Below are 26,752 nucleotides of genomic sequence, written 5' to 3'. Positions count from 1 at the left end.
GGAGGAAAAAGAGAGACAGCTAGAAGAAAAAAACAGCAGTCTCATATTACGTAATTTTCTTTTGCCACAAGAACTTAAGTGTCCCACAACCACAAGGTTATTTTCCTCCTACAACTTCACCCCTCATTTTCTATCCTAAACACACAATGACTTGGTCAATACACTTGCCCTGGGACCTGATCTTGCACACTTGCATATACATTCAAGTTTACTCACATAAGAGGCACCACTGTCTGCAGTAAAATAATCCATCAAACACGTAAATCTTTTAGGATCACTGGCTCTGTTTTGTTAAGGTGAAGCAGGATGTTAAAATAACTTTGCTCCTGAAAGTGTAACAAGGAACTTTACAGTGACAGGAAGAAAAGAATGAAGCATTTCCCAGAATCCTTAAAAGAAACTGAAATTTTTAAAATACACACTGAAAATGCTAACAGAAATAATCTTTGCTCTGCTTTACCATAGTGCAAACAGTTGTCCACATTCTGAAATAGAGAATTTTAGAAAATTAGAAAGAATCATTTCAAACACATTCTTCTCTGTCATACACTGTGCCAAACTGTGCATTATCAGACTTCGTGATGTGCTTCTTTGAATGATTCATAGACCACTTAACATTACAGTATCTCGCTGATAAACATCCTGCTGGGATTTATTGACATTGTAACATTTCTAAAACTATATAACCTGATGTTATGCATGTGTCAAGTCATGAATTCACAGATCTCAGTATTGTAATACATGTTGAAAGACCCAGATTTGTAACACCTGGTATCACAGGGGATATACAATTCTAACACGACATTAAATCCTGGTCCTTCCTATACATAACCTCTTTCCATATGGGAACATGGATATCCTGAAAAATGAGTTATGCACAAGAAAACCTACAATCATTTCAGAGTACTGCTTTATGCCTTGGAGGAGGATTTGTGAAATGGCATTTCTATGAATTTGAGGTGTACCAATTCAGGATAAAAGTTTGACGCCACTAGCACCAACAGGTTTCTCACAGCTGTAGTAAGAGAGGTGGGGGACGGTGGTTTTCTGTGTTTGTTGTTGTTTTAGCACATACATAGTAAAGTTTTCTGTCTGAGTTTCTTAAATCTATTAGCCTAATATATTCTAAATATATTACAAATATATTAGACCACTCTGTGAGAGCTTTATACAGATGGGAGCAATGAGAAATACAATCACTGGATGTCAGCAGTAGAAGCATTCTCCTAAATCTGTGCCAGAACCACACGACTCTCCTCTCAACCTCCTCTGCTTTTCCCAGTCTTTCAGGATCATCCTTCTCAATAAAAGCCTAAGTCAGAATTCAGCTTATAATGTTTTGAACCAGAGACAGAAAGTCTCGCCTCAAAAGGCAGCCAATTATATGCTCATAATTCATGAACAGAATTATCCACTAATCCTAACTAACGCTGTTCTTCAAAATTTTCACTTGAAAATTAAGTATATAAAGCACTGGAAAAGCAAATTTAAAAGGAAAAAAAGGAACAATTATTTTTCTATGTAGAACAACACAATGTACTACCAATGTATTACTTAGCTGTGACTAAATCACTTAAAAGAGTATTTCAAACTACAGATTTTTAATTTTGGGACAAGCTATTAAGATTATAAATAAATACTAAAGCTATGTGTTACATGACAGACCTGACTATAGAAGACATCGTATCTATTCATTTTCCTCTTTTAAAACAGATGTGCAAATTCAATCCCAGTGTCTAGATAAAAGAAGTCTTTCAGTTCAGTAGAAGGTTTGCTCTACGAAAAATAGGAAATGAAGTATTAGCAGCCTCCAGGACTCCAAGGAATAGAGCAGCTTCAATTTCCACTTGAGTCAATGGAAATTATGGACAGACAGATGACAGTAAACAGCAGGCAGAATCAGTTTTGAAAGTTGTAGCCAACAACTACCACCTATTTTCTTACATAGAAAATCAGCACAGTGCATCTCATCAGTAACATATTTAAGCAGTAGCAAGTACTTGCAGAAATGTTTCCAAATAATTCAATTTAGGTTTTCATAAAATTGAAAAATAAAACACAAAAATTTACATGATAACCAATGAACGTTTGAAGATAGTGCCAACTTGCACATATTACCTTTCCATCATTGCAGCACTTAGTAGTATAATGCATTTTTGCAACTACTGAATTAAAATCTATGTTGCACTGAAATAAATGTCTTGTAAAAAGCCAGTTACAAATTGGTCTATTTGCAGCTTAATTTATCACCAAAATACAGAAAAATTATCAGGAAACCCGATAAAAATTTATAATTGATTGTAATAAAGAACCTGTATTTAATTATAAACACATTTTCTTTGCATATGGTAATACCACTTAAAAGTATACACTTAATAAATAAATGCTTTATTCAGTTAAATTGGTGCAATTCTTTACTCAGTTAAAATTAACTTTAAAAACAGTTTGAACCTGTCAGTCCTATTTCCTAGCGATATGCAGAGCCTTCTTTTACATTTTATGACAATTTGAACAGATGACAATCATACCATCCAAAAACTAACAGAAATTAAGAGAACAACAGACTGGCTAACTGATAAGATTCCAAGTTTGACATGGTATATGATCTGCACTGCCTAATTGAGAATATTACTTGAAAATTAAAAATCTTTCCTGAAAACTGTAGAACAAAGAGGAAATGTTAGTAGAAACAACAAGCAAATAGGAAGAAAACCAACAAATCATTGTATTCAAAATGGTAGTCAGTCATTTTCAAAAGGTGTTGCCTCTTCACTCTATTACTGCTTCTGGTATTACAGCATTTCTATCATTCTAAGTTTGTTAGAGATATATGGTTCTTCATCTTGATATATCTCCAATAAAACAAAAAAATCGTTTCCTTTGTCAGAGCAAAGGAAAATAACATAGTCTATACAGCTGGTGGTCCTACATAGCCTGTCAACATCATATTACACTGATTGGTTCTCCTTAAAGAGATGCACTGAGTTTCTGAAAGTGTCAGAATATGGAAAGTTCTGAGTGCTTTCTACTCCTTTTGTTAATGATGTGGTATTTACAACAACAAACAAACTCCTGACTTAGCTTCACCTCCATTTGCATAACCCCCGGACTCTACTCTGTTAGGATCATTCAGTTCTTCAAACAGTCCTGTTTCAATAATTTCTTCCTGCCAGGCTATAGGGACAGCACCCGTCGCAAACTTTTTGAAGAACTTCTTATCTTTGTCGTCAAACTCAATTCCTCGTACTTCAGAGAAGTCAGCAATGTCTGCAACATCTTTGGCATAGACAACTGACGGATCTGGCACAAATGGAGGGTCAATAAGGTTTGCCTCTAGCCTGTGGAAATTGATTGTTTTGAAGAAATTATGTTTTCTTGGGTCATCATCTGCATTTCTGCAATAAAGCAAAGGTTTGTTTGTCAGTACAATGTTTTGCTCTCAGATTGATACAGGTGTGTCTGTGTTGTGTACGTGACCATATTTTAAAGTAAGGAGATGACAGATAGCTAGATCTCATGCAACATAACTCCTTTTTTTTTTTTTTTTTCCCCATAATCAAAGAATGCTGCATTGCACAATAGAAGCTGAGAAACAGAAAACATCCTGATCCCATTATCCATTACACTGCCTCTCAGGGTAAATCAATCCGGGCAAGGTGCCATGCAAGAGCTGCAGTGCTGCTTCTGGCAGCGGGCTGAGATACCATAGCCAAAGATACACCTCAACCAGAACAGAAGACACAGCAGGATGGGGACGGGGAGTATCAGACTTACTCTCCGACAATGAAAGTCCAGTGGTTGGCTCTATATTGAAGAGGGTAAGAATGTCTAAAGTTCTAAGAAAGTCTCGAGTTTATTAAACTCTAGATTGCGGTACACTGGGTTAATACACCTAGGGACTGACTGAGGAACAAGAGTCTGAACGGGAAACCGGTGACATGACATTTCTTCTTGGGTTTATCTTAATTCAAAGCAGTTATGCATTTACTTCATAAAACTCAGTTATGTCACTCTAATAAACACTCCCAGTTTTAGTGAGTCTGTTCAAATTAACTCCTCTCATAAATGAACAAAGATTTTAAGCAAGAGATGCACAGATTATGACATTAGTAAAAGTATGTGTGCCACTGTCACAAACACAATCCTTTACTAATATTAAAACCCAATAATAAAATCCAGAAAGGTCTAAAATAATTGTAACTACGTATTTTAAGTACACATTATCAAAACCAACTGCAGACCTCAGGGAGAACTTTTGCTGTAAAAGAAACAGTGAATTGTTTCATTGCAGACCCATAGAGAGCCTCCTAGGATATTCTAATGATCAGAATAGTCCAAGCCTCAAACACATGCTCGTTAAAGCACAACCAAGGACCACTGCTTTTGAACTGCACCCCTAGCATCAAGGCATGCCAAGTTTGGGTTCCGAATTCTAGTGAAAGGAGGAACAGGGAGGATTACTGTGTTTTCTACACTTTGGTGAGGGTTGTTTTGTTTTTTAGATATATTTTTGGATGCACTGGTTTTGAAAATGGTAACACAGGAAAACCAAATTTGTCTGTTTCTTGGCCTCAGAAAACAGTACTTGCTAACATGTTCTTTTTTTCTTTTCCAACTTTCTTACATCATATACTGGGCAAAGGGCAAGTCCTTACGTATTTCTAGACCATATTCTACGAACCAAATGTAATGCAAACCTTTGACGAGTCTCTTTTATCTTTGCCTATCTGTAGAAGTACCATATAGAAGCAGATTTGTGTGACTATAGAAAAATCTTCATTTTTTAAGACCTTAAACCATCTATGTGGAACAGGCTCTTCCAGCTCGCCCCTACTGACAGTTCCTCCTACACTGTCCTGCCATGCTTCCAGCCTGCCATGGTGCTATCTGGCACACCCAAGATGAAACTACCAGCTGCCCTTTTCAGCTCCCTTGTTAGAAAAATCTTCATTTTGCATCTCTGCTGCCTGTTCTTCTGAGCAGGTCGCCACCAGCCACTAACCACTGTACATCACTGTGACCAGGGTGCTAAATCACATCCTGAATAATGATAGATGCTGCCATTTGGGCATGGGCAATGAAAAAAAATACATTTCCAATTGAAAAAAGCCATATGAATACAATTATGAGTGCACAGATTAAGCCAACAGGGATCACGACCTCTGCATATACATAATCTTATAAAATCATCTCCTAACTTAACTAGTTAGTGATAACCAAGTACTTGAGCAGCCCTTGAGCCTGATGTGATTCATTTACGTTCACTGCTAGTTTGAAGTACATTTGAGTTGCTGTTCAAATTAACTTGTGTTCCAGGATGCCAACAGTCCTACTGCGCTCACAAAAATTTCACTTCATTTTGCTTTTCCTTTTTGTAATATAAACCAAAAAACACTAGAAGCTGGTGAAGGTCCAGAATGGATTGCTGCAGTGTTTCTTCTCCTCATGTATTTTCTGACATCACCAAAACCGTAAAAAGTTTAAAGACATAAAGCTACAGGAACGCCATCTACTGGAACCAACTGAGGCATCTTCCAACTAGCTGGAAATGAACTTGAGCTCCTCCTGTGTGAACTGCACATTTACATAACCTAAATAGAAAGAGCAAATGAAGTCATCTGAACTCTGTCAATTTTGTATTTCTCCATTTAAAAAATTAAAAAAAAAAAAAAAATCACTTTACAGATTTGGGATTTCAGATGTCAATCCCAAAAAGCTTGAGTTGAAAACAAGGGTTACATCCTTCCTGAGTTAGCCAGTGACATTGAGTCTTCAACAAAAGAGCATTTTAAAAGGGCAGGTGTACAAAGTAAAGGTGTCCTTGAGCAGCTTTAACTTATGCAACAGGCACTTATGTAGATAACCCAAGGTCTTGTTGTCCTTTGTAGAATTACAGCGCTAATCTTTACGTAAGGATGAGCTGTCCTGAATAGTATCGCCCTGTTTAAGACGTACATGTAGGCTTTTATTTTGTATTGTGCCCAGGCAAGGTACACATCCTGTCGTTCTCCTCTTCTAAGTATGGCATGTAAAGAGAAAGAATATCTTAAATAGCAGAAAATGAAAAATAATCTGTGCAATTACCTTTCTGTGTACATCTCTCCCATTGCTAAGAAATAATGTAACAGTAAGCAGACAGAATGATTGTAAATTATTCCCTTGGCAAAGGGAATGTGGTTACAGTAAAGTCAAGTCTGTTGCTGGTTTTGCTTCAGACTTGCTGAATGAACCTGACCACTCAGAATATTTAAATTTCATTTTCCCCTACTCTGAATTTTGTTTATTTCACAAAATGCTGGAAGACTAAACATCTGCAAAGCATGATGTCTTGTAGATTAGAATGCTCTAAATGTTTGTTATTAAATTTGTTTTTAAAATAAGCTTTTTAAATGTATTAAAAATAATACAGATTTTGTATCAAACATACTCTATGCACTGTTGAAAATACTATTTTTTTTTTCCTGCAGCCTTGCACAGTTGTTGGGAAAACTCATCAAGCACAAAGACTAGTTGTCTTCATTTAGCACTGGAATAATAAGAATATGTATATTAATGATGTATTACCTTTCACTGAGGTTAATTCTTTCAGGCAAATGTGTGACTAATATTTTGCAAAACTGTTCCGTGTTGTTATGAAATACAATTTTAGAAGACTATCTGTGCATTTTCATTTAATCCCTGTGTCTATTCCACCTTTAGATTGGAAAAGCACCTCATATGATATATGATACATCAATATGATTGTATTCATTGGTGATTCAAATCATAGTGTATTCTAAAGACAGGTACTATGTGTTTCCTATTCATTTTTTACATTTTAATTCTGTTTCTTTTATTTTGTCTATATTACATATGTATATCCCCAATCTGCCTCATTAGAAATGCACTAAATGATTTTATATATACACAGATACATCAGAAATATCACAAGTTAAATATTACAATATCTAGCTTTCCATTTTTCTTCTTATTGAACAGCTACTTGAAATTGCTAAGTCAGGGACACATCCGTCAGTCTTCGTCAACCCAAAGCCACCTCGTAAGTACCACAAAATGTTTTGCTTCATAAGAATTTGTGCCCAGTATTCTTTTCTTCCCTTTTCTCCCCCTGGAAGACCAGAACCTCTACAACATTTTGTTAAAGCACTTGAGTAAAACAGAGGGGTTAAGGTCTCTTCAGGAAGAAGCCAATGACGCAGCCTTGCAAGTTAGATATCTGCAGGGAAGAGAAGCCACATTGCAGATCTGGATTTTTGCCCACATCATTCCCGTAAGTGATACAGCCTAAGATTCTGCATTCAGTCTGCATTAGCATAGACACAGGTATCTGCTTGAACATCCTTTACCTTTAGGAAAGAAAATGCATGAGAAATGGGCTGCTCCTTTCTCCCAAAACTATATGGAGTCTAACCTCACACAACGCCAAGAAGGGAACTCCTGTGAGTAGTCTGGGGTGAGGATGGACAATCACAGTACTGCAACAAAATTCCTTATTTCTACATTATCTTCAAAACTTTCCACCTCTCTCTTCCTAGAAGTGAAAGGGAAAATTCAGTACTCTGTGGAAAGTGAAGATCTAACCTCATTTTGTGTAATATTTAAAATAATGATATTGTTTGCAGCTTTAACCTGGCTTTTGCTGCATTTGAGAAATAAGACATACCTGCTTCCTAAACGATTCTCTGGTTTCTTAGCCAAAAACAGTCGGCAAATATCTTTCGTTTCCTCTGTAAAGTTGGCATGTTCAAATTTCACCTCGTCTTCCAGAGTTCTTCTTTTAACCTCATCTTTACCGACCTTTTCTTTGAAATCCTTGAATGGCGTTCGCCCAGCAATCATCTCATAAATACTACACCCCATTGCAAACCAGTCCACAGGATAGCCGTACTCTTCATCCTTCAGGATTTCCGGAGCCATGTAACCATTTGTCCCAGCCTATTGCAAACATACAGACAGATTTACTACAGAACGTCAGAAATGAAATGCATACAATTTAACAGGCTTGTCTATAATTCTTCCAAAATATTAGTAATACAATTGATATATTCTGTGAAACTCCATACAATTGGTATTTTATCTAGAAACTGAGGTAAAACTTGGGTTTAGCACATGGACTGTATCTGTCTTTAAACAGCATAAGGGAAAAGTGTCTTAAATATGCTTTTCAAAGTTGAAATTTCTGTGCAATTTCTACCTAAAAGTGGTTTCTTTTTCAATTAATGTTTAGCTTGCTCTCTTCTTCCATATTTTCCCATTTTTTTTCCCCTGTTGAAGATAGTGTTAGCTTTGTCCTGGAAACACAACTAGCAATCATTTTGAAAAGATTTTTTAAAAAAGACAAAAATCAGACAAACAATCACCAATTCCCTCCCTGTTCAGTGGTTATAAATGGTTCAACACAGGGGTCTGCTGTCAACGAGAAAACTCAGCAAGCTGGGAGCTGAGCCACAAGAGAAGGGTCTTGCCCACAGTCCCTGTTGGTTTCTGGAAGGAAGTACTACCATCAAGCGCCAAGAAAAACTCTTAAAACCATTTTAAGAAAGTAAACTCACAAAAATTATAATTAGTAAATTCCACGCATTCAGGTGAAAGAACGAGTTCTTACTTCCTAACTGAAAAAAGCTCTCTGAATAAAGACTACTACAATAGACAGCATAGCATCGTACAGTATACGGCGCTAATGGACGCTTCTCCAAGAGAAGAAGGGACCACTCAGAGAGAGGAATCCGCCTGCTTCCTTCCCAGGCCAGGCCTGGCCCGTTCCCCTTGGGGGACCGACTGCTCAGCGTTCAGAATAGCTCCTGCTGCCTCTCGCTCTCTCAGGAGCCGGTTCACCTGGGAGGGCAGCCTCTCCCTGCGCTTTCTGCTGCACTGCCGCACGCCTGAGGATGCGAGATGTCAACTGAAGCAGCATTCCCTCAGCTGACCCAACATTGCCTGCTGCATCTCATGCTGTATCTTTTATATATTTACCAGATTCAGCTAAGTGCTAACTACGTCAGAAGTTCCTTGAACCTCTTTTATATAGTCTCAAAATGCTGGGACTGATGTATTAGTAGTATTACAATGTAAAAAGAAAAAGCTTGTTTGTACAAAATCCCACTAAAGGTTATTCAAGATGGTCATTACGACTGCTACCGGAACACAAGTCGGGACAGAGATTCACTCCAAAGCAAAACGGTTAGAAAAAGGTAACTAAAGCTAAAGCTCATTTGGGCAAATTATATTTGTAAGAACCACCGCTCAACAGATGAATTTTACTTTATGGGGTTTGGATAACCCCTCAAATTTTTGCAACTTTAGGCACATCTTTTTCTGAGTCAGCTCTCCTTATAAACTCATGCCACTACATACACTACTGTAAACAACGTGTGCAAGAGGGAATATCTTAGCATCCATTACAACATAAGCCTAATAGACAGAGAAAGAAATCCCGTTTATTTTCTCTCTTTGTAGTTTTTTGTTTGGGGTTTTTTTTTTTTTTTTGGTGGTTTTGTTGGTTTTGGTTGGGGTTTTTTTTGTTTTTTGTTTTTTTTTTTTTTTTACTTTTAGGCAAAATCCTCCACTTGGTTGAAAAACATAAATGAAGCAGCTGACATCACTCCACAGGTAATTTGCACTGTTTGCATTGAATTTCTCTAAGTAAAAGTTAATGTTGACAGATACCCTGACAGTATTACATTTTTATACACAATTACTGCTCTATTCAGAAAGAGGGACAAGTGCTCAAATACAGACCATAGAACCCAGATCCATCTGGCCTCAGAAGATATAAAACCTGGAAGGGAGAGTGAGAGTTGAGAGCAGTAAAGCAAGTCTGGTACAAAAGGCAGCACACAGAGCTCACTGCAGGTTAGTGATCACAGACACTAAACAGGCTTTTGGAATATTTTTTGTCTTTTTCTTTCTTTCTTCCTTCTGGGAAGCAATAAACATTCTTATTTTTAGTGAGATAAGGCTGGGGCACTAATGCCTTGAAGAACTGATGAGTCATATCATCATCAAAATGTACCCTGACAGCAGAGTACAGTCCTTCTGATAAGAATTACTTTGCTGCAACTTAGCATCATCATACAGGAACTTAATAAATCTGACATGGAAAAGTCAGAATTCTGTGATCATAAATGTGTTCCAAAGCAGCTTCTTTCAGACTGCATGACTTTCCTTCCACCTGTGTTCTTTCTTCCATAACTGTTTTTTCAAAAGAAATAGTTGCCAAGTAACTTCAGCCTCTTCCATGTGCATCTTCCACATAACCTTCAGTAAGTCACACCTGGTACCCATGTTTCTCAAGAACAGAGAAAGCAAGACCATAATCGCAGACCAAAAAGACTGCAGGACCACAACTTAACAGAAAATAGAGGAGGACTGACAACAGCTTCCCTTCAGACTGAAGTGAAAGACTCTGGATGGAGTTAATGCAAATAAGAACTTAACTTCAAAATTCTAAATCAGCAGCACTGAAATCTTTTGAGCTGTTATCAAGCTGTTCCAGCTCAATCTGAGAGAAGTCTAGAAACATATATTGTTCTTCTGATAGGCCAAAACCATTCCAATTCAGAATTTCATGACAGACACTTTTCTCATGGAATTTCATCAAAACATGAATCTGATCTTAAAAGAAATCTCTCCCAATACTGAAGATTTCCTACGGTTCATAATGAACAACAGGCTGAGAAGCAGAAATGTAAAAACACCCAAGACTCAAAACAAGACTTAAACTTGACCATTTCATATCAGAAATAAACACAATTCACAAGTAGTCAGCAGTGATGTTTAAGGGTGAAGAAACACGAATGAGCACAGGGAAGAAACACATAAATCTCTGCAACCTTTAATAAAACAGGAATTTGAAGAAAGGGAGAAAAGAGTTTAAATTCTAGTCTCTTCAGCCTATTTCTACGTATGTGCAGCTTTGGCAAACTCATTTGGAAGGAAGACGTCAAGCCATAAGTGTTTGCTGTATTAGGGAACACAAAAAAAAGGAATTATTCAGCCTCTGGTACTAGAAGAACATACATCTTTCAAATGAAGATTTAATTCTGTCTTTGGGGAGTAGATGGCATTACAGCAAAGCTAAAACCCATCATCCCTGCAGTAATCATTATGGGGAACAAGACGTCAAATATCAGATCATCTTGCAAGGAAAAGAGACCCTGTGGCAACATGAAAGGCAGCCTCAATGACTCAGGAGAGGTTTATTTAAGCAGGTAAAACAGAAGGTTAGTGAAGGGATTTTTAAACTGTACAACTCTCACTAGCCGTAGTGAGATTTGAGCTGCCAAAAAAATAGTGTATTAGGTGGGAAATGTATCCAGTGAGTCCCACAGCAGAAGTGAATCAGAATAATGAGTTAAGTTACTCTCAGCAGGCCAAGGAGTGAGTAAATACACCGTAAAATATAAAAAGGAAAAATAAAAGATAGAAAGCAAAGGAATTAAGATACCACAAAAAAAGATAAATGCATTATTTTTGAGATGGGGTCTGTTTTCCATGGGCTAGTATTGAATATTTAATTGTTAGAATTATCCAACCATGCCTCAGAATGGATACCTCCAAGTATGGGTTACTAGTATGTCTATCACAAAAAAAAAATAATAATTAAGTTTGTATGATTTTGTAGCTGTTTTCATTCAACACAAGTAAATTCAGAAGTTCTGTATTAACTGAAAATCACTTCTGCTTACTAGATCTTATTTTACATTAATAAATTTCACTCTTTTAATGGAAACAGGGCAAATAGAAAACCACACACACTCACGAAGTTTAATTCCATTGTTGTCAAGTCTACACTACTAGGACATGCATTGGGTTTTGACTGAGACTAAGACCAAGCACATGATTTTCTTTTTTTCTGTAGGGTTCCTGATAGGACCAAGAACCATTTGAACATGTATTGACTGCTCAAGTGATATTATAGATACAGATAAAGACATGGAATTACTCCTTCACTGACCTGGAAGCGTCTAATGGGACATCACAAAGGAGCCAAATAATGTTACATTCCTCTTCACAGAAGGCAGAAATCATATGCCACTGCAGAGGGACACAATTTTTTGAAGTGTAGTTAAGTGCAACACTAGCAATCTTTTGCCTGCTCTCCATCTAATACTGAGTTTTGCAATGATGTGCAGGATGCCTTACTTCAATATGCTGTTTGAAATATACAAAGTCATTAAATTTCAGTCAGTTAAATTTTAATTTACTTGCTTTTGAAAAGGGGCAACAGATCTACTTGTCCCTTAATGTCTCTATTTTGAGAACAACCCAAACCACAATTTTTCAATAATGCTCTAAAATGTAATGACCAAATGTTGTCCTTGGATGCATTAGGGAAGAAGTTCCGTAAAGTGGAATTGTTGGTTTGAGTGTGGTTTGACAGGACATAGTAGAACTGACTCATCTGGAAGGATACAAGCATTTCTTTTGTGAAATGTGATCCTGCATAAATTTTTAAAAGGTCATACAATTATAATCTTTCAATAATACAAGATGTGATCCTGAGAAGCACCAAGTGCGCTCAGTTCCCAGTATAGTCAACGGGTACTTGGCACACCACAGCTGCAAGCAGAGTGAGGCCCACAGTGTTACACCCATACATCCTATTCAGATGGCTGTCCCGAGGAGGGGGAAGTCCCTTGAACGCTGCCATTATCCCAGCTTCTAGCAGATGCAGGGGAGAAAGAAACAGAAAACTCTGGAGCTTTCATCAGCACAGAAACAGACAAATGAGGAGAAACAGGATTTAGATCTCTCTACCTTTTCCCACAGATCTCTGCAAAACAAACTCAATTGATATCACAAACTAAACAGTAAAGCAAATCAGAATGTCTATCTTTTGTTTGCCATGGCACAAGAACTGTTGAACAGAGGAAAAAAAACAAGCTGAGTTTAGCTCCATCAGCTGTTTCCTGGGGCTCGGTTCTTCCTTCCTCCAAGGGGTGCCACTGCTTGCTTTGTTCTCTCGTCCAGCTGTTCCTCCGATCCTTCAGCAATGGCCTTAATAGACCCTGCAGGAATGCAGGAACAGACCACAGAAAACTCTTCTCTGCACACGAGCTAACGGGCCCTAGATGTAGAGAAGAACAACTGATCTGCCTCTGTCACTCACTTTACAATCTTCATTTTTCTCCCAAGAGCCACTGTGGAGCGTAATTTAAATGAGTCTCACAGAATTGCAGTTCCTCCACACTTTCTCACCACACGTTCATACTGTAACAAGAAGCCAGTGAATCATACGAACAAGCGACTCTCTTTTCAAAGACAAAATCAAATCTAATTAGGACAAAAGGCGCTCTTGATAAGGCTCCACAGAACAAAGACTTCTGGCATACTGTTAATGCTTCGCAAAGGGAAGGACCTTATGATGGGATGGCCCGTCATGTACTGATGGGCTACTGATTCAGAAGAACACAAAAAGGACTGTTCAAAGTACCAGTAAAAGATAATCAGAAAGACTGTACAGGAGCTTAGGAGCTACTGAATCCCACATGCTTACACAAAATTCAAGACCAAAGTTTTTTTCATTTTCACATAGGGACATAAGTGTAACAGGAAAAGCTTTCTGCCTGAAAGAAGCCCATAAAACCACCAACACAAATAAAAGCACAAAAGGGAAAAAACAAATTTCAGCTATATTAGAAAAAAAGAAACAAAATTGCCTCTGGTTTCAAAGTCACTAACTGGAATAGTAAAAACATCTACCATCAGTTTTTACTCCTTTAAGCTTGGCCATCAGTATTCACTGAAATCAAGGAAGTTGCAAAAATTGAACAGAAAGCCATTTCTGTGACAGTAAGGGCAGGCCGCCTCTGTGCTCACACTTAGGAAGAGAAATTGACACAGTTACAGCATGTTTTTCAGTTTAGATTCACACTATATAAAAATCCAAGGGACAAATGGTTTGAGGAAGGACAGACAGTCCAGTAACCAGGTACCAATTTTAACTTTGGACTCTGAAGCATCTCCCCGCTTTCCTCCTGTGTAACCATGCATAAAATCACTATCTTTACCTCAGATCCCTACTGGAAATAGAACTTGCTAACATCCCCACCTTGGTAAAGTGTCATCAGAAGAAGTATGCGTCCATAGACAATGAAGCAATCAGACATCATAGGAATGGAGCATACAGGACGAGCAGAACTCTTGGTACAGACTCATAACCACACAACTAGAAATCAGGGATTATCGGGGTTCTCCGGTCTTCCTGTAGTATGAATTTCCCTTTAATTCCCCTTTAAATTTCTCCTGACCGTTTCCCATCTATAATGTGGGAATAATAATACTTCGGAGATGTTTATGGTTATATTATTTAATGATCACAGAACATTCTATGAACATTACACCAAGGGAGAAAATCCTCCATCTACTTAGCTGTGTATATATTTTATGAAGCTCTTTATAATGAATGCAAACACAGTGTCATAGCACCATGTGCAGGTGGCTTTCTCACAAAAGGGACTTCAACGAGAAATCCGATGTTCAGTGCCAGTGCAACTGAAGGAACAGGACTGCAAGGTGCCCTGAGAAAGGTACGGGCCCTCCGGTGTAGGTGCTGCCCTGTAGGTTAAGCAGTGTGAATAACAAGGCCTGGATGGTTACTGTCTGTCACTGAAATCCACATGATTTCAGGATTGTGACTAAGGTTGGAGCTACAGTTTTTACATGTAAATCCAGGGAGATGGGTACTGGCTGCATCAGACCAAGGGCCCATTATGGCCAGTTTACTGTCTGTAAATTGGCCAAAAAATGGATGCATAGCAAAAACTGTAAGAAGCCGGCGCGTACATTGATACTTCTCTAATACCTTCCTAGACTCCAACTGTTTGCAGTTCAAGAGCTTCCAGAGACAGAAATGGTTTCTCTGAACAAAGTTGTCTTCCATCAACTGTCTGCTCTCCCCCAAACCTAGAGAAGTTTTTAGGCCCTACAAGATCTTTTTCAAAAGGTTCCTGCAGCTTAACTACACGTTGTATTAAGATCCAATTCCACATATTTTAACTGAAACTACTCATCACAGTAAGTAGATTGTCCCATGTGGTCTCATAAGAACAGAAGTACTGCATTCCTTACCATCCCACAGTTTACGGTTCCTGCAATACCACTTCAAAGCTGTGAAATCAACAATTCAAAGAATTACATTGTCAGCCAAATGCTGCATTTCTTACTTAATAAAATAAAAACATCTTTGACAGTGCTGAACCAACAAGTACCTTATTAGATGATTTACCAAATAGGTAATTCCAGAATGTATGTTATTTTGTATGATAAATAATAAGCCTCAAAAGACGAAGGGACTAAACAGTAGTATTTAGCACTTAGCAATTTTTTTTGTTCGAACAGCTTAAGTAAGCTTTCTACCAGCTCTAGGAGCTTGATAAGGAATCCTACCTCTTGCTTTTTTTATACAGCATGCTATAGTGTTTATTAATCGTCAGATTAAATTGAATAAAGAACAAAGTTAAAAGTCATGCAAAGAGACCTGATGCTCAAAGAGCTCCAATGTCTTTTCCCAGACAGAAAAATGTATTTCCTGGGTGGCATGCCCTGTGTAGGAAAAGTATGTCATGGGACACATTGCATTCTCATAATTTTAGATGACTACAGTATCCTTTCTGCCATCTCCAAAACTGCAGGAGGCAAAATGATCCCACAAAAATACTTTTTGCTCCCTTCACTCTCATGATCATGGCATTCACAGTGGGTAAATTGGATTCTGTAAAGTATGTTTCAGAGATTAAAAAAATCTTAAATACCTGTCATGATAACACACTTCATAACAACTATGATTATCAAAATTTTTAAGAACAGAGGTCTAGTAGTAAAATATAATCTGTTTTACATACCATAATGCATAAGCAGAACGGTGGTTTTGATACTGTAAAATAGCAGCAAGTCACTCTAATCCTGAGCAAATGAAGGGCTGTCATTTTTCAAAGTGCAAAGGAAGAACACATTTTTACAGAATATTATCCAATAAGAATGCCATGTGATAATGACCAAAGGTCAACTGCAGAATAGCTTGCTGAGTTATTTTTTATTTCACAAGTCTAAACCCTCCTCCAAGCTTCTCAACCGCCTTGAAATTTAACTGCAAGTTTCAGGAACATCTAAATAGGTTTCCTTCTGTTTTCCTAAGAAATAGAATCTTACAATAAACAAACATACAGGAGGGCAAAAGGACATTTTGAGTAAGATTTTAACCAAAACATGTTTTTCTTATCAAAATATTATGATGTCCTTCAAATATATAAAACATAGCACAGGAAGACTGTGAAGAAGCTTGAAACCTCTGAAGATATGAATGCATTTTTATAAATACTACAAAAATATGTTTGTCTTCATTTTCACAGTTATTATGTCAATATTTAAGCTCTCTGGCTCGCATGCATCTGCACAAAAGTACTTCACTGTTTAGTTGCTTTGCACAAAAGCCATACCCTGCAAGGGCAGAAAGTTCTTCCCAAAATAAATAGCCAATACATACTGACTTGTGGAAAAAGAGAATTAAGTTCCCTGTATGTTGATATGTAGAGGATATGAGGGTACTAAGCAGAAGAACATGCTCACTTTTCTCACAACCGTTCTCAGGAAATTAAGTAGTATTACTCTTTTGGATGAGGGCAGGAACATTTGACTCACATAGAAGCTGTAAGAGAAAAAGTTGCAGAGGCATCAAGAAAAATTATGATCTCCAAGTGGAGAAACTTGGGATGGAGGCTCCTCATTCCTGTCACACGTAAAAAGAACTAGCTCCAGAATCAATCAAGTGGGTACGTAACTAGACGAAACATTTTGCCTATGCAAAAGCTGTCTTTGCAGGCTCTTAGTTTCTCCTTGTTGCCTATTTAACTCTACAAGATAAAGGGACTATCAACATTTATAAAAGGGCATAATTTTAAGATACGATCTAGTTTATGCGTGGTATGATCAACACAGAACAGATGCTACAAGCACGTTTGTACAAAAAGTCATAATGCTGTTTCCTGAAGTCCTGAGTAATTATCACTGGAAAGGACTTGATTTGTTTCCAGTGCCGTCAGTAAGAACTCTGCCCGGGTAAGTGTGCCTACACACATTTCTAGGTAGATTGCACAGGTGCATGTATGTATCATAAGACGACCCCATATCACCCATGTTTGTTTCATGGAGAAAAAATACACTCTAAGGACGTTTCAATTGCCATCTACTTTTGTTTCCAAGACTGTTATTATTCAGACTTGTGCATTTAACATTTTTTGGGGTGATTTCTCTATTCTAAAGCTAGCTAGCACTTCACAAAGACAAATCAGCACACCTTAGTGAAATTACAAGTTTTCTAAACTCCTTAATTATTACTGTACCAATTACTTACAACTGCCTATATGTGTTCAAAATAACATTCACACTGAAAGCCAGGTGTTTCTACTCACTGCTTCAGCAATTGAAAAGAAAGGGAGAAAACTAAGGCTGAGTATCCAACTCTTTCTAGATCTTTATAAAGAGCACTGTTTCTGAGAGTAGGGTATTTTTATTTATAATAGTTACAAACAATTGGTATAAAGCACACAAATATTTCTCAAAAGCAGCACATGTAATGATAATACCTAAAGGATACCACAACTACTTCTTCAATAACTTTACGTATTAAGTAATCAGCTGCAGCATGCTTTTTCTGCAGCATAAACACATTATTCTATAAGAAGGCAACATTAAAGTCACCCATCTAAAATTCAAAAAATCTTTCCATCCACAATGAAAATAATCTTTGGCTGGTAAACAGTACAGAAACAGTTTCATAGAAGTGAAAACTTGAAAGATGTCTAAAACAGGAACTCATTAACTAGCTTATCATTTCTGCCCTGTGATAACCTCATCACCTAACAAGATTTACAAAACGGATTTATGGATCGTCCAGCTGATGTATGGGTGATGTGCATTTATTCATACATGAGAGTTTAGGATTTTTTTGGTGCTTTGAAAGCAGAACAGATTTATCTTTAATAGCTTGGACACTAGGAGGGGTTTACAAAACTTTCAGAATGCATCTCAATACTGTATTTTTAGCAATCTTTGACGAAATAAATCCACAGATAAATCCATATATTATATGCTGTTCAACTCTGTATAAATAACAATGAAAGTCATCACACGCTGTTTCTACTTCATAATATATAGCAAAAAAAAGACACAAATACAAGGCAGAAAACTGCAGCTTTTTTTTGACTGTCTATGATGTATTAAGAGGCATTTTCATAGCAGCACAGCTACAGTCAAACACATGGAGATAAACATTTAAGCAGCTAAGATCAGATGTCTACTCCACAGTTGTTTTCTTGGCTCCTCCTGATATATAAAGGAAGAGTTTTCTGTTTTATTTTGCTTATTCACAAGGAAGATCCACTTAACACCTGAAGAACTAGATTGATCATGAAGAGATTAGCACTCAGGAAGAAAAACCGAAATCATTGAGAAAGATTTTTAGACAGTTGTTGAAAAAAATCTTTAATTATTTTACTTTACCTTTAGCATCTATTTATTTCACACCTGCAGAAAACAATTTGAAAGAAAGCACTGTATTTTAAAAAAAGCACCATTCCGCTTCTTCATTTAAGAGTATGAGACTAAACCAGTATCTCCATACTCAGGATGAACAATCTCATAATAAAAGCAGTTTTACTGACTATAAGAATAGCTTTCACTGTAGAAATCTGTTCAGTGTGAGTAAACTGTTAAAACACAACCCAGAACACCGTATTACTTTTTCCCTCTGAAACAGTATTTCAGAAAAAAAGAAATTTCAACAGTTGCTGCTACTGATATATCTAAAATGAAAAACAAGAAATAAAATGGAAGATCAAACAACTCAAGCCCACAAACTTTCATTTGACAGCAGAAAAAATCCACCTTTTTTAATATATCAACTTACAGAAAGACCATAATAGATGCAATTTAAAAAATTACTTCTCTGCCTTACATTTAACAAATTAACTATCTTAATTCTTCATAATACATGTAAGACCAGATGAAATAGGTGACCATTAAGTGTACCAGACAGCTAAACCATGGTTTCATCTGGTACTACAGATATTGGTTAATTACTTTCAGGCAGCAGAATGACTTATGAATATGATTAAAGCAAAATTAGGCATTATTCTGATAGTGCAATAGAACAATATTTTAAGTACGATATAGAAGAGCCAGGTCATAAAAGAGGATTACGAGGTTACAAAGGCTTTAAAGTCAGAACTACTGGAGATACCAAGTTGAACATACCACAACACCCACCAAAACAGAAGGATTCTTTGCAAATGGATAAATAAATTGAAATGGAAAGCTTTTATATTCTCCCTATAATTAGTGCCTGAAGATCGTAAGCCTTAAATTGTCAGTTCAGACCATCATCCAAAATCTAGAAACAGCTTTATGATGTTAGGCACTTCACTCAGATGCATGGTACAATAGAGATTTGGCCTCAAGGAATATATTTTCTGCTTTAGCTTATGAAATTGCCCTTATAAAACTGTGTCCACAAAATGCTGCAACTGATTAAATTTTATTTAATAAATCTGTCTTGGAGCCATACATCTTTTTGGGGTGAATAAACCTCAAACCTGTAAGAATATGTTTTCTCAAGGTTGTTTTTTTGTTTTTTTTATTTAAAGTGGTAGCAGTTTGCTAGTCATACTCAAAATGCATGCTGTGATATAAAAATTCTGCTAATTTTAAGTCACAATGTTACTTTAATTAGTAAACAAAAATTAATTTAACAGCACCATTTTTATTTTATTACAGGAATTCATGCTGAAACTTAATTAAACACATTTTGTAAAGGTGTTTTTAGGTCTTCCTGTGTATGACATTACTATAAGTAACAGTAATATCTAGCTCTTACATGTTTTTTAGTAGTAGCCGTCAAATGACTCAAATAGGGTTAGTTTATAAAAACGCAAAATAATACCGGGAATTACTCTTCATTTACCTCCCTCATAGTTACGATACAGAAAATTAAAAAGAAAAAATAATTTTTCTTCCTTCTCCTATTTCCATTTCCTGTATGAATAAAACTGCCTAACAGAAATTCCTTCTAACACTACAATCACGTTGTATATTATTCATTGCAGTTTTTGCTCTAATCAAAGCACTCATACAATGGCAAATAGTGCTTCTAAAAACAGAGAACAACAGAAGAAAAATCATTATAATAACTTGATGACTGTTACAGCGAGTGAGGAACAACCGCCTTGCCCTCTGCTGCTTTGAGTTTCTACCCTAATACCAACAGAAGTGGTTACACATTTCTAAATACACTCTTCCATTTTGGGGTGTTTTTTTTTTCCTTCTGCCAAACCCCACATATTACAAGTAGGAAAAACCGCCCTTGGACAAAATTATTTTTTCTGATCATAGTAACTGTATGCACCTATAACTCTCAAAAGCACAATAAGGTTTATAGCTTTGGATTCACTGATCAAAATGTCATCTTCACAAACAAAACAACATTCCCATTTCATATAAAGTTCTATTTAAATATCTGCCTTAGCTTTCCAAGAAACTGTATTTTCACATCTAAAACACACTGCAGTCTCATTTTAAAGTTATTTCCTATCTAAAAATACAACACTTTCCATATTTTCTTTCGCTGAGAACTAAACCCACTCACAATAGAAATGTTTTAGATGGCCAAGAAAAAACGTAACCTTCAAACTACAAATTACTGTATTAAATAACATCAAAAGACATGTACTTCAAGCATGACACAAAAGGTTACTAGCAGGTCCCCTCTACTGTACTGCATTTCTACAAAGTAATTTGAAAGACTTGGGAAGTTTAACATAAGGCAGTTAGAGCTGTTTATAACGTTGCTTCCTTTTCTCCATACTCTTAGTGTATTTCAGACAAATTCACTCTCTATATACATCTTTAAGCTCCAGACACCTTGGGAAAACCACACTTTTTCCATAGTTAAGCTACCTGAATACATCTTTCTTGTGTAAACCTCATGATGTTATTACAAATTTGCATTAGTTTGTGATGACCACAAGCACAGCTGAAGTGCTGCAGTCTATTTCACACAGTAAAAAAACAGTTGGTAATCCATCTCTTTCTTCCTACACATGCACACAGGCATGTACGTTTGCAAGCTGACATCAAGTCTGCTACTTTTTTCAGGAATTAATTTGTGGGGACAGGAATGTGGGCAACCGTTTATTATGCAGTACAACAAACACCTGCAGTAAAATCAGTAACATCACTTAAAGAGTGATCTGGAAGAAATTTGTAGTCTTCCAGGAGCAAAACCAGAATACAAAACGAGTCATACAGTTGACTGCTGCTCATTAAAAAAACCAAGTAATTGTTTAAATCCCCTGACTATGCACTATTACTCCAAGGCACAAGGCATCTCTGTTAACCTCTCTAAAACAATTGTTCATGAGTTTATCTTAAAGCAAAACAACTGGTCAAGTCGATTCTACTGTTTCTGTGTAAGAGAAGTTATTTTATGACATATAGCATCTAGAGTTCATTAACCAAATCTTCTTACCACCTGTCTCTTAAAATGAAGTGACCACGTAAGGTCTTTAGCAAAGAGCAAATCCCCGGGAATTAAGTCTTGGACTCATCATGCATTAGAAATAGAACAGCTTCCCTTCCCACTGCCCATGTTCAATGAATTTGTACTCACCCGCTGAGTGATGCTTTTTCCTTCTTTGACTTCCACTGCCAGTCCAAGATCAGACAGTCTGCAATTACCGTTATCATCCAGGAGGACATTTTCGGGTTTCATGTCCCGGTACAGAATCTTGATGGAATGGAGGTGCAGAATCCCACAGGTGATCTGAGCTGAGTAATAGATGACCCTGTTAATTTCCAAACCTCTTTCTCCCACATTGTAGATGTGATACTTCAGATCCCCTCCATTCATGAGGCTCATGACAAGACACAGATGGCTTTTGCTCTCATAGGCATAAGCTAGTGTAACTATGAAAGGGCTGTTGACCTTCTCCAGGATCTCTTTCTCCAGTAGTGCCATCTTCTCTCCACCTTTCTTTTTCAACCTTTTCTTATCCAGTTTCTTGCAGGCATACATCTTGCCAGTATTTTTCACCTGGATGGCACAAACCTAGGGAAGCAAGATGCATGAGGAAAGGTAATGAAGGAATTTTACACATACAGACTGGAATACCAAGGGCAGTAATAGGCAGAAACTGGGGAATCACAGATGCCTGTTAGTAGCCACTGCTGCAAATTTCGTAGCAGAGAATATTAGCAGAAAAAATAAGGAAAAAACAAGCGTATGATCTGTTCTGCTCTGGACCAGAATACGGTGGGCCTTACGCAAAGTTCTTGAGGATACCATTAGTAGACATGCATTAGCAAAAAAAATTTACAAGGACCCACTTCCTGACCATGACAGTAAGCGGCATATGCAGCTTTCATCTGTATAGCTAAACTCTCTTCCATCTCAAAAAAAGGAAGCCTTACTCATCTTTTGGGAACAAATCCTTATCTGTGCTATTCCCTAAACTGCACCTAAGAATTATCTGGGAGTGTGTGAGCTAACACAGGCTAAGATGGTGCCAAGGAGCAGACTATTAACTAACTACATGGACAGTTATGCAAGCTTTTGTAAAGCAGCCTGCATTTTTAATGGCATAGATACAGAACATAAAAATTCTGAGTAGCTCTTCACCAACAGGCATCTGGAGCCTGTTTCACAGTATGGGTAAGAAACCCAGCCACATTTCTGGCAAATGTACAATCTGAAGGACCAAGTCTTGCAAAACTTTTCTAAAGCCATTGCCAGGTTCCTCTTTACAAATCCACCTGCTGGTCTTGAAAGGGAAGGAACAACCCACACCCTTAAACGTACAGGTCTTACCTCTCCAAAGCCGCCTTTGCCCAGCACTCGGAACTCATAGAAGTATTTCTCAGTTACCGGCTGCTTCTCAAAAACTTTCCATTGGAGGAATTTGTCATAGAAGGGGCTGGTCTGGAAGTCTTGGAAGGGCTTGCCTTTAAGGAAGAGTTTGGTTTCCTCCTTGGCCAGCTGCATGACATTCTCGTAGTCGTTTGCAGTAGCTGCCTGGCATTTGTTGGCCAAGTCAGAGCTCATGAAAGCCAGGTAGTTTTTGGAACCTGCCTTAAGAAAATTGGTGACCATATTCTCCATGGTACTGCTCTTGACATTGTCCTCTGCCAATTCCCAGTTTGACACCTCATCCAGGAAGTCCCTAGCTACCAAATGTTCTGGCACTGTCTCTAAGAAGTCTCTGAAGAATTTCTTGCCAATGGGCTGCTGCTCACAGATGCTATCATAATCAACAACAAGGGACTGTCTAACCTCACTGCATTGTTCAATCTTGGGCAGCGAGAGGCTTTTACGTCTCTTTTGCATCTCCTTGGTGTCTCCATCTCCACTCTTCCTTGCCTGCAGATAGGCTGTGTTGGCAATGAGGTTGTCAAGGCCCCCCATGTCACACATCTTGGCAAGCTCTTGGGGTGGCAGAGCCTGGTTGAGGAAAAGGGAGTAACTGGTCCAAGTGCTATGGTGTAGGTGCTAGTGGTGTGTGTGTAGGCTTCTGCAAAACACCAGAGAGACTAACTGCTTTTGCATTAAATACCTCTCAAGGATTTTCACTAAGTACCTTTAGGTATATGCACCATTTGTGGAAAGTGACTGGTAAGAGGTTTCTCTGTAAGGAGCTTTGAGTTTGCTATGTATAGCTGAGGGATGACATGCTAGGCAGCCCTTCTCACCGGCAGCACCAAATGCATGCAGTTCAGCTGGTGTTTCAGAATGGGCCCTGGTAAACTTTAAATGCGCCGAGATTGCCTCCATATGCACTGTCCCCGGCTGCTGAGAACACGCAGAGATTCCTGTCTGCAATACACGCACACTCTAAACTCAGTGGCACTCTGGCCACAGTTACTACAACAGCTTTGATTCTCCCTCACTTAACACAGAGAACACCAAGGTAGTAAGAATTAATTAAGTTAGAAGCTCTTTATAAAACCAGATACTATCACAAATCTGCCGCACCTGAAACAGAAGTTGACAGCGACAAACATGAGACATTGAGCTTTAAATTACCACACAATTCATTATGTTGAGCATCCATCCTTCTAAAACTCAAGTTATACTCAGCATCAATGTATCTGAGCTCCACAGACACCCCATGCAAACTTTGATGCCTTATGTGGCTCTGTCTGAGCAGATTACATGCAGAGGCTAAGACCTGCTGCTGGGCTAAAAATAATGATCCCTATATACGAAACAACATGTAGTTCTGACTTCATCTCCTACCCAGAGATAAAGGAAAACCACTTCAAGTGACCGGCTAAATCCTGCCAAGACACTTCCATATGTTATTGTGGCCTCAGTTTATTTTTCCTACTGAGCTTTATAACAGTCAGTGGCAGGATGAAAAGGTGGGCACAGCGTATGGCTCAGGTGTCATCAACAAAGGGACAAAGCCGATTATAATTAAGTGAAGGCAAATTCCACCTGACTTGACTCCCTGGCTGCCTACCAGGAAGCCTGTGCCCCATGTTTTCCACAAAAGAATAAAAATCATGTGTGGCACTTACTAGGCTAAGCTCCCTTCTGTTGAGGTGTCATGTGATTTGGCCGCTAAAACTTTCTTTCAATATAAGGAAGGTATTACGGGAATGGGAAAAGTGGTTCCACAATTCTTCCAGTAGCAATGGGGTCAAGCTGTACTCTAAGGTCAAGGTCAAGTTTCCTTTTGTCTTTTTTCACTCTTAAAGCAAGCTGAAGAGCTGAATCACAAACAACAGGAGTAACAACAGGTACCTCAGACTTCCTACAATTAAGCGCTAAGCCCTTCTTGGCTGCTTTTTGTCACTCTACTACTATGTTGCATTTTGTTTTTACATGCATAATCCTGTCTGCACTGAACCCATTTGACATATAACTCATGCTTATACTCTACAAAATCACACTAAGACATGAATGTTTTTCTAGCTGTGATTGAGAGGGTCATCCATTGCAAATTACTACACGTACATGAGAACGCAGTGTATGCTAAAGCGGAGTATCTCAAAGTCTTACTTGGTACGTTTGCTAATTCTGCCAGGTGAATGCAAGCGTGGGGCAGGAGAAGGTTACATAAACGGCTAAATAACGCAGTCAGCACAGCAAGCAAAACTGAAAAAAGTCTAAGGAAGAAGAGTGGAATCCTGCCGGTGGCTTTCCTGAAAACGGTGCCCACAGCAACATTTTCCTATATCATCCTGGGTATAGAAAGGCAAAAAAGCAGGTAATAAAATCTTTGATTTCACATCCTAAAATTCAGCAGGGTCTTTCTTACATTTAGCAAGAATGCCACCACAGCTCAAAACAACTGCAATATGAACAGCTGTGAGTTGGGACCTAAGCGCGAACTCAAACTTACACCAGCTATTGATCTATTAACGTCTAAGCAAATCAAGGAAACACCTGATGTTTATGGTATCTGCTTAAGAAAGACACATCCACAGCTCCAAAGAAATCATTCTGCTCTGTTAATTAGAATCCTTCCCGATTTCTACGGAACATAAACTTTCTCTAAAGGAATATAACTTCATAAAAAGCAAAGTGAAACAATATGATCTTTGCACACATACTCATTACCCCAGTCTTCTGAGGGAAGACTCTAGCTAGATTTGCTGAATTATCCACATCTACCCATCATTTATTTAACAGTGGAGAAAAGCAGATCGGCATTATCAACTATTAGTCAATAATGGCTATTTAAGTTAGTGTTACCTCCTCATAAAACAGTACGTTTGGGTGAGAAACAAAACTGATTTATTTTGCACGTACAAGAGGTGAACAAATGGAGGACTAAAAATGGGTACTTATTAAGAATTATGCTAATGGAGTATCTGGGTATGATTTGGAACAGAAGAAAATCCTCTGGTGTAGAGCTCATAGAAATACTGGGACTTAGGCTTGTATCTTCTAATTCACAGAGAAAATATGCGGGACTTAAAATTCATTACCTTCTATTCTAGGCAAACCTCTAATTACTGGTCAACAAGATACTTACACAAATAGATATATGCAGATATCAGCTACTTCAATTTCAACATTAACCTTCCTAATACCTCATCTATGTTAACACCTGTTTGAGTCAACACTTTGGAAAACTTGCACAAATGTGATTCTCAGCTACACTTGTCATGCATGTGACATGAACTGAAAGCAGGGTGCAAATCACTTTGGTACATTCCATATTCACCTACAAAGCAAAAGCAAAATGAAGAGAGAAGTGCTCTGATGGGACTAGATGGAATTAGGTTAGAAAGTGGAACCTGGGACCAAATTCTGGCAGAGAAAATAGACTGTGGATAAGATATAGTTTAACTTTGACAGCTAAAAATTGTTTCCACATCCAACCACATTTTCTTTTGCAATCATTTTAGAAAGAATCCCTTTACACAAACAGAACTACTCCACAACACGCAATGGGCACTCCATTACTACCATTAAAATTGAAAACAAATATAGAACTGGTTAAGACAGACATCATCTGGGATAACAACAACTGATGTGATAAACCATAACAATGACACAGAGGATTTTTTTTTTATCTCACTGTATAATGAGACAAAAGCTATATTTAAAAAGCCCAAAACATTTTAAAAACAAGATTACAAGTATTAAAAAAAAAAACAACCAAACACACAGTAAACTCTGCATGTATGCTTGATGACACTAAGACTGCCATTGGAACTACTTTATACAGTGAAGATAAACCTTTTAAAA

The 26,752-nt window shown here is 37.7% G+C and overlaps 1 protein-coding gene across 1 annotated transcript; it reads right to left on the bottom strand.

Annotated features, from left to right (window-relative positions):
• Window positions 1-586: 586 nt before the first annotated feature.
• On the bottom strand, window positions 587-26,709 carry GRK7 (G protein-coupled receptor kinase 7). Its single transcript, XM_005237711.4, has 4 exons — window positions 22,862-26,709; window positions 21,665-22,102; window positions 7,664-7,935; window positions 587-3,395 (listed from the first exon to the last, which is right to left on the bottom strand). The coding sequence occupies exons 1-4, from the start codon at window positions 23,462-23,464 to the stop codon at window positions 3,053-3,055; spliced, it is 1,656 nt and encodes a 551-aa protein (XP_005237768.1). The 5' UTR covers window positions 23,465-26,709; the 3' UTR covers window positions 587-3,052.
• Window positions 26,710-26,752: the final 43 nt, after the last annotated feature.

This window comes from Falco peregrinus, chromosome 12, assembly GCF_023634155.1.
Source record: "Falco peregrinus isolate bFalPer1 chromosome 12, bFalPer1.pri, whole genome shotgun sequence".
NCBI classification, from domain to species: Eukaryota; Metazoa; Chordata; class Aves; order Falconiformes; family Falconidae; genus Falco; species Falco peregrinus.
The sequence above is the reverse complement of the archived record's forward strand: the minus strand, read 5'-3'. Positions and strand labels throughout refer to the sequence as shown.